Raw genomic sequence first — 15,861 nt, 5'->3', positions numbered from 1 at the left:
TATCTGTACCTATTTTTACCCAAACTGAGTCATGGTCCGAGAAATCGAAGACAGCTACATCTGAAGACAGTAACTCTCTATTGACATTTGTAAGTATGTTGTCGAGACAAGCGGACTGTCTTGTGGGTTTGCAGTTCGTAAAAATGAAGTTGAATTGTCATAACAGGTTTTTAAATTCATTTACAGTGTGCACATCTTTGTTTACATCAAATGCGGCATTGATGTCACCACCAATCACGATACTATATTTCTTCCACTGAGGACTAAGAAAGAAGTTTAGTAAAGTCTCAAGTTTTTCTAAAAATATTAATGGACTTCCATCTGGTGATCTATAAAGAGATACAATAGCAATTTTTAAATGATCCAGATATACGCCTGTGGCTTCAAAATGTATCTCACTGCACAAAAATCCTAGATCTAGTTCATTACTACAATTTATTAATCCCTTCTTAATGTAAATTGATACACCCCCATGAATATGTTGCTCTCTGCTAAAACTGTTTGCTAAGTGAAAATCATCTAGTACATGAAAAGATATTTCATTTCCTTTACACCAGTGCTCACTTAAGCATAATGCATCAAATAAGTTCTCATTTGCAAATTCATTTAAAATTATGTGTTTTCCACTTATACTTTCAATATTGAGATAACGTATCTTGAAAGACAAAGTTGGTGAGTGGTTTTTGTTAATGTCACAGGAGGGGAGGAGTACAGTATTATGGGACAATGGAGAACATTTAATTGTTTTTTCAGCCCTGGAATCTACGTTAGGTGGCGGTTGGACTTCCTTGGGATAAACCATAAAAAATCTTCATTTCTCTTTGGTAATTTTTTGGGTCTGTTTGAAACATGGTTGGAAGTTTGTTTCACTTTACTGTCCACAAGTTTTATAGGAACATGTTTTCCCAAATCATTTGGTATCACTTCATCATGAGACAAAGGTGATACTTTACTTACTGTGACTGGTCTATTCTTTTCTGCTACTCTTGAAGGTGATGGAGGAGGAGCTGGTGATGTTTCTGCTGTTGGTGAAGTTGGTTTAGTTGCTGCTGGTGGAGGAGTTGTTTCTGCTATTACTGGTAAAGGAGTTGGTTCTGCTACTGCTGGTGTGGGAGATGGTGCTGCTGCTATAGGAACTGGTTCTACTGCTGGAGGAGTTGCTTCTGCTGTTGCTGATGGTGTTTCTTCTGCTATTGCTGGTGAAGTAGTTTGTGCTGCTACTGCTGGTGAGGGAGATGGTGTTACTGCTGTAGGAGCTGGTTCTAATGCTGGAGGAGTTACTTCTGCTGCTACTGAATGTGGTTCTTCTGATGCTGCTGTTGATTCTACTTCTGTTAGTATTGCTTCTTTAGGTACTTCTGCTGCATTTTCTGCTACTGTATCTGATTCTGCATTAGTCACTCCTAGAGATACTTTCTGTGATGATGATACAGGTACCACTGATGATGTTGTTGGTAAGTATTGCAGTCTCTGAATAGTTTCCATTAGCTTTAATGTAACCAGTTGCTTTCCAAGGCCATTTAGGTGCAGCCCGTGAGTAGTGTGGAATCTGCGTCCAATGGTATTAATATTAACAACAGAAACATTTCTATATTGTTTGCATATACTGGAAAAAAGTTCATTGGCGGCACTAATTTCCTTGTTGACTCACGACCAGGACATCAGGTCGTACCTTTGTGGTATATTTATGAGGATAACGTTTGTATGACTTAGTTCAGATAAACACTTGTTTAATTCGCAACAGGCTTTAGATGTATCATTTTGATAAATGTCATTAGACCACTATGTCATGTCACTATGTTGGTGTGGCTCATACTTTAAAACAAACAGTAAAGATCATTCTCCACAGTAATGTGAATGGCTATGACATGGAATGTGACTGGGTCATGGTTAAGTGAGGGTACCTCAGGGGTCAGTGCTATGACCACATATATAAAAACAGGTGACTAAAATATTTCTGTTTGCGTGTGACACTAGCTTAGCAGTGAAAGATGTTGAGTGCAACATAGGCAACGAATCAAAATGTGCAGTTCAAAATGTAGGTTCATTACTTCTAGAAAATAAAATGATGCTAAAACACACTAAGATTCAGTTTTTACAGCTTGTAACACACAGTTCAACTAAAATGGGCATTTTGACTACACAGAATGGGCATATGATTAGTGAGCCTGAACAATCTAAATTCCTGGATGTTCAGGTAGTTGGTAAGCTGTCACAGAGAGTGCATGTTCATTAGAACAATATCTTCAGTAAGTGATAGTCGAACATGAAAATTAGTCTACTTTGCTCATTTTCATTCATTTACACTATAGAGCCTTGTGTTCTGGGGTAATGCTTTCCATTCATGAAGGGTATTTTTGACTCAGATGTTGGCAGTCTGAGCAATGTGTGGTGTAATTATGCAAACGTTTTATTGATCCTTGTTCAGGTTCTGGGAATTCTGATACTGACTTCTCATTATATGTTTTCTTAGACGTCATTTGTAGTTAGGAATCTGAGCTTGTTCCCAAGAATTATGGGCTTTCTCTCAGTTAATACTAGGCAGGAATCCACTCTCCATTTGAATCACATCTCCTCAACTCTTGTGAAGAAAGGCATGCAGTATTCTGCTGCATCCATTTTCAGTAAGCTATCACCAGAATTAAAAAAGTCATAACAGAAATTCACTCACTTTCCAACAAAAACTGGCTCACTCCTTCTATTCTCTTTGGAGTTCCTTGAAAAAAGTTAAGCAGTTTCCTGTGTTGTGTTGTTTATTATGCCAGTACATACACAGCAGCCTGACATCTGCATGGGACTTGTATAAATTTTATTTTTTTCATTATTAACTTTTCTGATAGTAACATCATGTGTTGTCTCATTCCATGGTTTTGGAGATTTGCTATTCAATTCGGTATTACTGAACTACATATGTAAAATAAAATAAAAAATGAACAAGGCACTCAAACTGATTCATGTGTGAACATACAAATTTTATTACTGGAACCATGACAGATATGTGCTGTCAACAATATATGGTGGCCTTTCCTGCTGCCTTTGTTATGAGGCTGCTGAAACTGCTGTATAATTTTTTGAAAGATTATTGGGAAAGTTGCTGATGGTAAGACTGTTAACTCCAGCAGCTTTTGTGATGATAGTAATAATTAAATTTTGGTCAGTTGAACCTCAGTGTGTGTGGGGTCCACATTCTGGGACATTAATATGGAGTCATTGTTAGAGATACTAAAAGCCAAGGATGATGGTGATGATCTGTTCTTGTTCATCATAAGGCACACAAAAAAAGATACATCAAATAGAAAAGTAAATTAGTTTTGGAAAAATTGTCCAGTGGTTCAAATACAAAACTCTTGATTACAATGCTTCACAATAAATTAACTGTACAAGAATTATTATGTCAAACAATGGAATGAGGTGAGCAGGGCACAGTAAGATGACAGTGCTATCTCTGATGTGGTGGAGACAGGATAGTGGGCTGCTAAGTGCAGCATTGGGTGACTGTGCTGGAGGGGAAAGGGGGGCGGGGGGAGATGGCAAATGTTAGAGAGAAATAGAGAATGGAAAGGACTGTGCAGGAGCATCGATAGCACAGAAGGGTGGGTAGGGTTGGAATGGGAGCAGGGAAGGGGATAGGTAATTGGGAGACAGGGAAAGGCAAAGGTTGAGATTAGAGGGCTTACGGGAATGAAGGATATGTCATTAGGATGTCTCCCACCTATGCAGTTCAGAAAAGCTGGTACTTCTGGGAAGAATCCTGATGGTACAGGCTGTGAAGCAATCACTGAAGTCAAGCACATCATATTTTGTGTATTGCAGGCCTCCATTAGCTGCTTTCACCATATTGGCCTGTTAGCAATACAGTAGATCTATGCATATCACACAGGATTTTAACCATTACTTCTGTGAGTTTTATACAGTTGGTGTCTACCAAATCCTGAAATATATCCCACAGGGTGTTATCTGGTCTGGCTCATTCAGCAGTCTTGCTTTGTATACTTTAGCCAAACATCTTTTGTGTGTATTCAATTTTATTATGCCAACCAACCAGTGTGGTTTGACTATTAACATGGGCAGCTCACAGAATCTTGGGAATCTGTAACTGTCTATCTGCATTATGAAAATTATACTTTTGCCAAACATCTTTTGTGTGTATTCAATTTTATTATGCCAACCAACCAGTGTGGCTTGACTATTAACATGGGCAGCTCACAGAATCTTGGGAATCTGTAACTGTCTATCTGCATTATGAAAATACACTCCTGGAAATTGAAATAAGAACACCGTGAATTCATTGTCCCAGGAAGGGGAAACTTTATTGACACATTCCTGGAGTCAGATACATCACATGATCACACTGACAGAACCACAGGCACATAGACACAGGCAACAGAGCATGCACAATGTCGGCACTAGTACAGTGTATATCCACCTTTCGCAGCAATGCAGGCTGCTATTCTCCCATGGAGACGATCGTAGAGATGCTGGATGTAGTCCTGTGGAACGGCTTGCCATGCCATTTCCACCTGGCGCCTCAGTTGGACCAGCGTTCGTGCTGGACGTGCAGACCGAGTGAGACGACGCTTCATCCAGTCCCAAACATGCTCAATGGGGGACAGATCCGGAGATCTTGCTGGCCAGGGTAGTTGACTTACACCTTCTAGAGCATGTTGGGTGGCACGGGATGCATGCGGACGTGCATTGTCCTGTTGGAACAGCAAGTTCCCTTGCCGGTCTAGGAATGGTAGAACGATGGGTTCGATGACGGTTTGGATGTACCGTGCACTATTCAGTGTCCCTTCGACGATCACCAGTGGTGTACGGCCAGTGTAGGAGATCGCTCCCCACACCATGATGCCGGGTGTTGGCCCTGTGTGCCTCGGTCGTATGCAGTCCTGATTGTGGCGCTCACCTGCACGGCGCCAAACACGCATACGACCATCATTGGCACCAAGGCAGAAGCGACTCTCATCGCTGAAGACGACACGTCTCCATTCGTCCCTCCATTCACGCCTGTCGCGACACCACTGGAGGCGGGCTGCACGATGTTGGGGCGTGAGCGGAAGACGGCCTAACGGTGTGCGGGACCGTAGCCCAGCTTCATGGAGACGGTTGCGAATGGTCCTCGCCGATACCCCAGGAGCAACAGTGTCCCTAATTTGCTGGGAAGTGGCGGTGCGGTCCCCTACGGCACTGCGTAGGATCCTACGGTCTTGGCGTGCATCCGTGCGTCGCTGCGGTCCGGTCCCAGGTCGACGGGCACGTGCACCTTCCGCCGACCACTGGCGACAACATCGATGTACTGTGGAGACCTCACGCCCCACGTGTTGAGCAATTCGGCGGTACGTCCACCCGGCCTCCCGCATGCCCACTATACGCCCTCGCTCAAAGTCCGTCAACTGCACATACGGTTCACGTCCACGCTGTCGCGGCATGCTACCAGTGTTAAAGACTGCGATGGAGCTCCGTATGCCACGGCAAACTGGCTGACACTGACGGCGGCGGTGCACAAATGCTGCGCAGCTAGCGCCATTCGACGGCCAACACCGCGGTTCCTGGTGTGTCCGCTGTGCCGTGCGTGTGATCATTGCTTGTACAGCCCTCTCGCAGTGTCCGGAGCAAGTATGGTGGGTCTGACACACCGGTGTCAATGTGTTCCTTTTTCCATTTCCAGGAGTGTATAAACATCATAAACCTGAAGATGTTTCTATACTGACATGAAACAGGAAGCTGCGAATAAAGCACCTCCATGCAGCTATGTGGCTTTTGGATACAGCTGATCATTCTTGATTTTATAATTGTTATAATTTTTGTGTTAATTTGAATGGTTAATGAGTGGTGAGTGTACAGACCTACCTTTAATGGGCTAGGAGATGACTGTAATAGGATGGGATTTGGTAGTAGTGGGAGTATGTATGGAGTGCTCTTGTACCTAGTTCTATTGTAGGGATATAAGTCATGGGGCTAGGGGTTGGGAGCAGGCATGGAATAGGGATGCATAAGGATATTGCATGGGAAACAGAATAGCAGCATAGAAGGAACAAAGAAGATAGTTGGGAGGATATTCCTCACTTCAGGTCAAAATGAGAAGTATTCAAAATCATGGCAGAGAACTGATTCAATTGCTCCAGTTACATGGTGGTACAGAGACATGCCTCAGTGAGAACCTCAGCACTATGGAGATGGACTGCTTATCACTACAGATGCAACAACCATGGGGTTGGCTACATTGTTTGGAAGGGACTTCCTGGTGTGGAATAGGTGGCAGCTATTGAAGTGTAAGCACTATGGAGATGGACTGCTTATCACTACAGATGCAACAACCATGGGGTTGGCTACATTGTTTGGAAGGGACTTCCTGGTGTGGAATAGGTGGCAGCTATTGAAGTGTATGGGTTCTAGGTAGTTGGTAGGTTTGATGTGGATAGAGCTACTGCTGTAGTCACCCTTGAGATGGAGGTTGACATTGATGAAGGTGACTTATTGGGCTGAAGAGGACCAGGTGAAGCAAATGGGGAAGAAAGTGCTGAGATCCTGGAGGAATGTGGATAGGATGTTCTCACCCTCAGTCAGGATTATGAAAATGTCATCAATGGATTTGTATTAGATGAGGTGATTCGGATTCTGGACAGTTAGGAATGATTCATCTAGGTGTCACATGAATAGGTTGGTACAGGATAGTGCCCTGTGGGTACCCATTGCTGTACCATGGATTTTTTTTGCGTGTAATGCCCTCAATGGAGAAGTAATTGTGAGTGAAGATGTAGTTGGTCACAGTGACAAGGAGGGAGTCTGGGAGGTTTTTTAAGGTCTGGGGTAAGTCAGGCATTGAGAAAGGCAGTGTTCAATAGCAGCAAGGCCATGGGCATTGAGGAAGTAAGTGTAGAGGGATGTGGCACTGACAGTGATGAGAAGGGCACCGGGTAGTAAAGGAACAGAAACTGTGGAAAGTTGGTATGGGAAATGGTTGGTGTCTTTTATATACGGGGTTGAGTTACAGGTAATAGGTTGAAGGTGTTGGTCTACAATGGCAGAGATTCTCTCTGTGGGGCACATTAACCAATCACAATGGGACATCCTAGATGGTTGTGTTCATGTACTTTAAGAAGTACACAGCAGATGGAGTGCAGAGATTGGTGATGGTGAGGAAGGAGATAGACTCTAGAGAGAGGTTCTGGGATATACCTAGGAATTTGAGGAGGGACTGGAGATCCTGGTGAATTTCTGGAATGGGATCACAGTGGCAGGGCTTGTAAGTGGAGATATCTGACAACTAGTGCAGTCCCTCTGATACAAAGCAAGCTAGACCCATTCCAGCTACTATTTTTGTACCCTTAATAAAGAATATATTCTTCATTCCTCATTTTTCATTTCAATCAAGTGATCCATATCATGTATATGTAATGCATGTCCAAAACTGTCAAAATGTTGTTTAGATTATATTTCATGCAAATTCATTATTTAGATGATAATTTTCAATGTGCTTATCACAGTGATGTGTTTAATACTACTGGAAACCATATTGATTAAAAGTAATGAATAACTGAAATTATCAAAATAGCAAGTAATGAAAGATTCTGACTTAGCTAACCAGTCGTTTTGGAAATACTGACACACAACATTAGAAAGCAATGATTCCAGTCTTTATAGTAACATGTTTTAATTTCCCAGAAACTAATTAACTTGGAAAATAAATAGTACTTTTGGATTTTGACTTATAATTCCCAAGTTTACCATAAACTTTTTTGTCCCAATGTTATTAACTGAATAATACCCTTAATTAATCAACTAATTCACTTATTAGGAAATATGCATACATTCTCATAATCTCAAATATGGCAAGTGTGCTCATAAATGGGTAAGTCCCAGTGTGAACGCACAGAAGAGATCTGTAACCTTTTCTAATTTACTAACTAGTTATTATGTAAACCAAATTATTGCCTTAACATGTAGCTCATACATTCTAGGAAATTTGAACTATAAAGTTTTATAAACAAATATGTATTTTCCAAAATCCAAAAGTATTCATACACAAGTTCTTACATAGCCTGCTGCACCATAAAATGTTTAGTGTTGGGCAAGCTAGCACACAACTAACATTTCTGTGAAAGTTTGTGCTGATCATGTCGTGAAGTCAGGGCATCGAAAGTATGCAGGTAATTTTTCAATGGAAGTTTGTGTTAATGAAAATCAAGTTCTGTAGTAAGACATATAAGAGTCTCTTACCCATCATGGGTAGAACAATTCACTTGTGCATGTCATTTCTCTCATCAACGACGTCTATGTGATATATGTCTATGAGATTCTTTGGTTGTTGTGGAAATAAGCTGTTTACCAAGTTGCTCTTTATAAATTTGTATTTTGACCTGGTGCCTTGCTGAATGCTTATAGTCTCATTAATAATCAACTGTGCTCAACTAATTGTGTTTTAAAAAAAAATGTGATTCAGAAAATGCAGAGGTTCATGATAATGATTACCACTGAAACTGTCCCTGAATGTGGGGACTATGTTGCTTGTTGTGCTGTGCAATCTGCAGAGTTAAAAACCCAGTCATAATCCCAACAGATTAGTTCAAATTTAATAAATGTGTGATATAAGTAAATCTGAAAACAGTTGTGTTGCATCCATTGCATAACATAGCATAGTACTTCAAAAGTTTTCAATGCGTAGACAATGAACTAGATGCACTGCTGACAAAATGAGGCTCAGACTAGGTTATTACTGTCACATTTCCATCAAGTAATCCCTGCAGTTCATACCTGCTGTTGTGGAGCTGGGTAGCAGGTAGGATATAAGGTTGGGACAAGTTTTTAGGTGGTTGACTAATGATGTTTCTATATGTGTCAGGATGGTTTCCATGTGGAGGCTTTTGGGGAATGACGGTGAGGCATGGCTAAAGGTTAGGAAATTCTGGAAAATTAATAGGGGATGATTTGAGGGCACACATGAAAAATTAGAAGTATTACAGATATATGCAGACCAAATTATGAATGAGTAATTTTTAATATACCAGTAGATTTATTATAAAAAAACTCCAAGAGGACTTAATTATCCTTGGAAATTAAACGTGTATGAAAGCCTCTCTGGGAGAAAACCTGGAAGAAAGGACATCATAACCCTTTTGGAGATTTTGTGGTGTGTATTGCCTTAAAATGAGCACACATTAGTTAGCAGAAGGGTTTAAGTGCCACAGCCATTCAACAGTAGTCTGAATCCACCAAGCATATTTGTTTTGTCACCACATTCTTGATATGACTTAGTACCAAAATATCCCATGTCTTTTAATAACACCAAGGGGGGTGTTATTGCATTGTGATGACAGAAAAGAAGGCTCCATACCTAAATCTTGATAGAGCCGGAGTAGTATAGACAGAGCAAATGGTGGTGCTTGTCTCCACATCTCTCCTATATGAAATGATATTTTCAAAACAGTTCTTATCAGTAGAACTATTATTTTGTTGTTTTGTTCATGAACATTACATTAGCTGTAGTAGTTTGTTGTATTAGAAGTTAAACTGATGGTGGGTTATTAAATGAAAATGATGATGTTGATGATGAAGAAGTTGACATTGATATTAGGATACTATGACAGAATACTAGGCAGCATCCTTGCTAAATACAAACATGTGAATTTTGTGAGCTGAATAAAGAAGAATTTTCTCACAAGCAATATTACAATGACAGCCTGTTATCCATCTTACCATTCCCATTGTGATAGTCTGCCATCTGCCCAACATACTGCAATGAAATGCAGTACAACATTGATGATGCTCAGTGAAAGCCTCCTCCAGTATTGGGTATTAGAAGTTCGTTCTGGTTAGTTTGCTGTTGGAATTTATTTGGCATCAGACTTTTCAGTAGTAGAAGACAGACTTACACCCAAGGTAAATGTATCACACTATTATAGTCCCTCAAAATGCACCTAGTGAGACATGCCGTTCTGAAACTCCTATCATTCCTGCATAACTTTCTACATGAAGGAAACATTATGAATAGGTCTCTAGAACTCATACAGTTTAAATGAATGCTCAATTTATTGTGCTTTAAGTTCCCAACAAATACCCCTACATTGCTTAATCAGCATTCATTCCACAGATCCATTCACACGTATTTTACAGTTCCTTATGGGTTAGCCAATGTTTTTTGGTTTGATATGGTCACCACAATATACTGAATATTGCTTGATCAAATCAGAAAATAATCTTAATACACAACTAACAATCTTTTGTATGTAATTATGTGCATCACATGCCTCTGTGACTTGACATGACCAGGCACCAAAACAACATCTCTCGCATGATATGGGGCATGGTTAGCTTCAGTTTATTGCAATAATTTTAGGAAAGTGTAACTCATCTGTAAACGATACCACACTTGTGTGACACATTCTTGAGTAATACTCAGGTATTTGTGATCCCCACCAGGTCGGATTAAAGGAAAATGTTGAAGCAATTCATTGTTATCATTAAAGGAGAAACTGCAGGAACTACAAAATATGAAAATTCTCATCTTTTCAATACCATGTTGGCATGATCTTCCATCCTGGTCTTGTGTGAATGTTGAAGTGAGGCAAGTAAATGAAGAAACAGAGAAAATTTGTAAATATTTTTAAAATGTCTGTTTTGTAAACATAACTAACTTAGGTATGAGATTCCACACTGCTCATGGTTTTCATCTGAATCAACTCGGAAAGAAGTATGTGAGTAATGAAATCATAAAAGTAGCCAATAAGTTAGGAATAGCAAAAATTGATAGCTCTGAGTCAATACCACTTAGAGTTAGGGAAAACTCTTTTTTAGAGGTAGAAAGGAAGGGCCAAGACTAACAGGTTTGCCCAGATTCACACTGGATGACCAGATTAAAGATAAGAATAATATAATAAATGTCGGTAACACTAGAGAGAAATATAGCAGTAATGACGACTGTCCCCATAAAAAAAATTACTCACCAGCTTTGTCTCTCAAGATAGGTTATCTCAATATTGAAAGTATAAGTGGAAAACACGTAATTTTAAACGAATTTGCAAATGAGAACTTATTTGATGCATTATGCTTAAGTGAGCACTGGTGTAAAGGAAATGAAATACCTTTTCATGTACTAGATGATTTCCACTTAGCAAACAGCTTTAGCAGAGATCAGAATATTCATGGGGGTGTATCAATTTACATTAAGAAAGAATTAATAAATTGTAGTAATGAACTAGATCTAAGATTTCTGTGCAGTGAGATACATTTTGAAGCCACAGGTGTATATCTGGAACATTTAAAATTGCTATTGTATCTCATTATAGATCACCAGATGGAAGTCCACTAATATCTTTAGAAAAACTTGAGACTTTACTGAATTTCTTTCTTAGTCCTCCCTGGAAGAAATATAGTATAGTGATTGGTGGTGACATCAACACTGCAATTGATGTAAACAAAGATGTGCACACCGTAAATGAATTTAAAAACCTGTTACGACAATTCAACTTCATTTTTACGAACTGCAAACCCACAAGACAGTCCACTTGTCTCGACAACATACTTACAAATATCGATAGAGAGTTACTGTCTTCAGATGTAGCTGTCTTGGATTTCTTGGACCATGACTCAGTTTGGGTAAAAATATGTACAGATAGGCCTGATATTGAGTACAAGGAGTTTAAAGAGCCTGAAATAGTAATCACAAGACCAATAATGCAAGAAAAATTGTCTAATTTCATGGTCTCACTCAGTAATTATAACTGGTCACATTTTTTAACAATAATGCACAGGGCTCTGCCAATACATTATTTGATAGATTTTTTCATTCTTTCTTAAATATATCTGAGACCAACTGCCCTCAATACAAATGTAAAGTTAACCATAAAAGTAACAGCAATAGACATAGGGATAAGAATCCATGGTATACCACTCAACTAGCCAATATGAAAAGGAGGTTGTTGTTGTATAGAGATTCTTACAGACTTCAGAAAACTGATATAGCTGAACAAAGGTACTCAAGAGCACAAAAGGAATATAAGTATGCTTTAAACGAGGCCAAAAAATAACATAACCTAGTCAGCATTGAGTCATCAAAAAATAAATGCAGAAAAGCATGGACTATAATAAATTCAGTGGCCAAAAGCAAGCAGAAAGTTGAGGTAGAAATTTCAGCAGATGAATTTAATAACTACTGCATAAAATCTGTTAACCAAATTAGGGAAAGCATTGGGAGGCTGCAAGAAACTGTAGCTGATCTCATTAAATATCATAATTTAGACTGCGCCCTGAAAGACAGATTCCATTTAATAGAGGTCACACCAGATGTTGTTTTAACTATTGTAAATAATTTTAGGCCCTCTGATAGTGAAGATATATATGGTATTTCTTGTAATATGTTAAAAAAGATAACTGGTCGCATAATACATCCTCTTACTAAATGTATAAACAGATGTCTAATTGAAGGAGTATTCCCAGATGTATTAAAATTATCCAGGGCAGTGCTCATTTACAAGAAAGGAGACAAAAATTGCCCATCTATCTATTGCCCAATATCTCTGACACCTATTTGATCTAAAGTTTAGGAATCCATCATCAACTATTTGAAACAGTTAACGCGGAACAGGGAATCAGTGATCATAAAGCAGTTACTGCATCGATGATTTCAGCCGTAAATAGAAATATTAAAAAAGGTAGGAAGGTTTTTCTGTTTAGCAAAAGTGACAAAAAGCACATTTGAGAGTACCTGATGGCTCAACACAAAAGTTTTGTCTCAAGTACAGATAGTGTTGAGGATCAATGGACAAAGTTCAAAACCATCGTACAATATGTGTTAGGTGAGTATGTGCCAAGCAAGATCGTAAGAGATGGAAAAGAGCCACCGTGGTACAACAACCGAGTTAGAAAACTGCTGCGGAAGCAAAGGGAACTTCACAGCAAACATAAACATAGCCAAAGCCTTGCAGACAAACAAAAATTACGCGAAGCAAAATGTAGTGTGAGGAGGGCTATGCGAGAGGCGTTTAGTGAATTTGAAAGTAAAGTTCTATGTACTGACTTGGCAGAAAATCCTAAGAAATTTTGGTCTTATGTCAAAGTGTTAGGTGGATCAAAACAAAATGTCCAGATACTCTGTGACCAAAATGGTACTGAAACAGAGGATGACAGACTAAAGGCCGAAATACTAAATGTCTTTTTCCAAAGATGTTTCACAGAGGAAGACTGCACTGTAGTTCCTTCTCTAGATTGTCGCACAGATGAAAAAATGGTAGATATCGAAATAGATGACAGAGGGATAGAGAAACAATTAAAATCACTCAAAAGAGGAAAGGCCGCTGGACCTGATGGGATACCAGTTCCATTTTACACAGAGTACGCGAAGGAAATTGCCCCCCTTCTTGTAGCGGTGTACCGTAGCTCTCTAGAAGAGCGTAGCATACCAAAGGATTGGAAAAGGCACAGATCATCCCCGTTTTCAAGAAGGGACGTCGAACAGATGTGCAGAACTATAGACCTATATGTCTAACATCTATCAGTTGTAGAATATTGGAACACATATTATGTTCAGGTATAATGAATTTTCTGGAGACTAGAAATCTACTCTATAGGAATCAGCATGGGTTTCGAAAAAGACGATCGTATGAAACCCAGCTGACGCTATTTGTCCACAAGACTCAGAGGGCCATAGACATGGGTTCCCAGGTAGATGCCATGTTTCTTGACTTCCACAAGGCATTCGATACAGTTCCCCACAGTTGTTTAATGATCAAAGTAAGAGCATATGGACTCTCAGACCAATTGTGTGATTGGATTGAAGAGTTCCTAGATAACAGAACACAGCATGTCATTCTCAATGGAGAGAAGTCTTCCGAAGTAAGAGTGATTTCAGGTGTGCCGCAGGGGAGTGTCATAGGACCATTGCTATTCAAAATAAACATAAACGAGCTTGTGGATGACATCAGAAGTTCACTGAGGCTTTTTGCAGATGATGCTGTGGTATATCAAGAGATTGTAACAATGGAAAACTGTACTTAAATGCAGGAGGATCTGCAGCGAATTGACACATGGTGCAGGGAATGGCAATTGAATCTCAATGTAGACAAGTGTAATGTACTGCGAATACATAGAAAGAAAGATGCCTTATCATTTAGCTACAATATAGCAGGTCAGTAACTGGAAGCAGTTAATTCCATATATTATCTGGGAGTACACATTAGGAGTGATTTAAAACGGAATGATCATATAAAGTTGATCGTCGGTAAAGCAGATGCCAGACTGAGATTCATTGGAAGAATCCTAAAGAAATGCAATCCGAAAACAAAGGAAAGAGGTTACAGTACTCTTGTTCGCCCACTGCTTGAATACTGGTCAGCAGTGTGGGATCTGTACCAGATAGGGTTGATAGAAGAGATAGAGAAGAGCCAATGGAGAGCAGCGTGCTTTGTTACAGGATCATTTAGTAATTGCGAAAGCGTTATGGAGATGATAGATAAACTCCAGTGGAAGACTATGCAGGAGAGACACTCAGTAGCTCGGTATGGGCTTTTGTTGAAGTTTCGAGAACATACCTTCACTGAGGAGTCAAGCAGTATATTGCTCCCTTTTACATATATCTCGTGAAGAGACCATGAGGATAAAATCAGAGAGATTAGAGCCCTCACAGAGGCATACTAACAATCCTTCTTTCCACAAACAATATGAGACTGGAATAGAAGGGAGAACCGATAGAGGTACTCAAGGTACCCTCCACCACACACCTTCAGGTGGCTTGCAAGAGAATGGATGTAGATGTAGATGTAGAACTCCCAGTTGTGTGATTACCTGACATGTAATAACATTATTACTGCGGTACAATTTGGCTTTAGGAAGGGCAAATCCACAGTCCATGCCATTGACTCCCTGATTAAAAAAGTGCTTAATGCTTATGAAGGAAAAAAGTTTGCCCAGGCTACCTTTTGTGATCTTATCAAAGCCTTCCATTGTGTGGAGCATATTTCACTCCTCAACAAACTAGTTGATTATGGAATCACGAACAGTGAAGTTAAGAACATCTTCGAATCTTTCCTCAGCAACCGTAAACAAATTGTTTGTATTGGTAAACAGAGAGCACAGCTAGCTGTAGTTAAGTGCGGTGTGCCACAAGGCCCAGTATTAAGACCTCTGCTATTTATCCTAATGACAAACGATCTACCATCTTACATAAATACTCACTCCATTCTCTATGCAGATGATACCACTTTTTCCAATATCAGCTCAGACATGGATATGCTCCAAACTGTGGCAAATGACACAATATCACAAGCATCAGTCTGGTTTTGAGCTGACGGGTTCCTGCTTAATGAGAGTAAAACTCAAAAGATTTTATTTAGTTTAAGAGATCTGCCAGTAGCAGACTTCATGGATAGTATTAAGCTCTTAGGTATTGTTATAGATAGTAAATTGACTTGGGAACCACATATTAAATACATTAGTGCAAGGCTGTCTAGAGTGGTGTATTTGTTAAGGAATTTAAAAAACCATGTAACTGCAGCCTATGTAAGCTCGGCCTACTATGCTTTTTTTCAAAGCATTATATCTTATGGGCTTTTAATATAGGGAAATAGCTCACACCTTCAGGACATTTTGGTACTTCTGAAGAAAGTAATTCGAATTATCACAAACAGTGATAAACTGGCCCACTGCAAACCACCCTTTATCAACTTAAAAATATAAACTGTTATAAACGTGTATATTTACACTGTCCTACTGCATATAAAGAGCAACTTATCAGAATACCAGCGTAGAAGAGATGTACACTCTCATGGAATCAGGAATAGTAGCAATCTTGACATACCTTACTACAGATTATCCAAGTCATTGAACAGCTACGAAGTGGTGGGTATGAAGATGCTTAACAAACTGCCA

General features: G+C 39.6%; 1 protein-coding gene across 1 annotated transcript; it reads right to left on the bottom strand.

The window, feature by feature from the left end:
- Positions 1-762: 762 nt before the first annotated feature.
- On the bottom strand, positions 763-1,485 carry LOC126249414 (calphotin-like). Its single transcript, XM_049951068.1, has one exon. The coding sequence runs from the start codon at positions 1,483-1,485 to the stop codon at positions 763-765; it is 723 nt and encodes a 240-aa protein (XP_049807025.1).
- Between the last annotated feature and the right edge of the window lie 14,376 nt (positions 1,486-15,861).

Source organism: Schistocerca nitens, chromosome 3 (assembly GCF_023898315.1).
Source record: "Schistocerca nitens isolate TAMUIC-IGC-003100 chromosome 3, iqSchNite1.1, whole genome shotgun sequence".
Lineage (NCBI taxonomy): Eukaryota > Metazoa > Arthropoda > Insecta > Orthoptera > Acrididae > Schistocerca > Schistocerca nitens.
The sequence above is the reverse complement of the archived record's forward strand: the minus strand, read 5'-3'. Positions and strand labels throughout refer to the sequence as shown.

Coding starts and splice junctions, on each gene's coding strand:
- LOC126249414 (XM_049951068.1), bottom strand. CDS start 1,485: ATGGAAACTATTCAGAGACTGCAATACTTACCAACAACATCATCAGTG.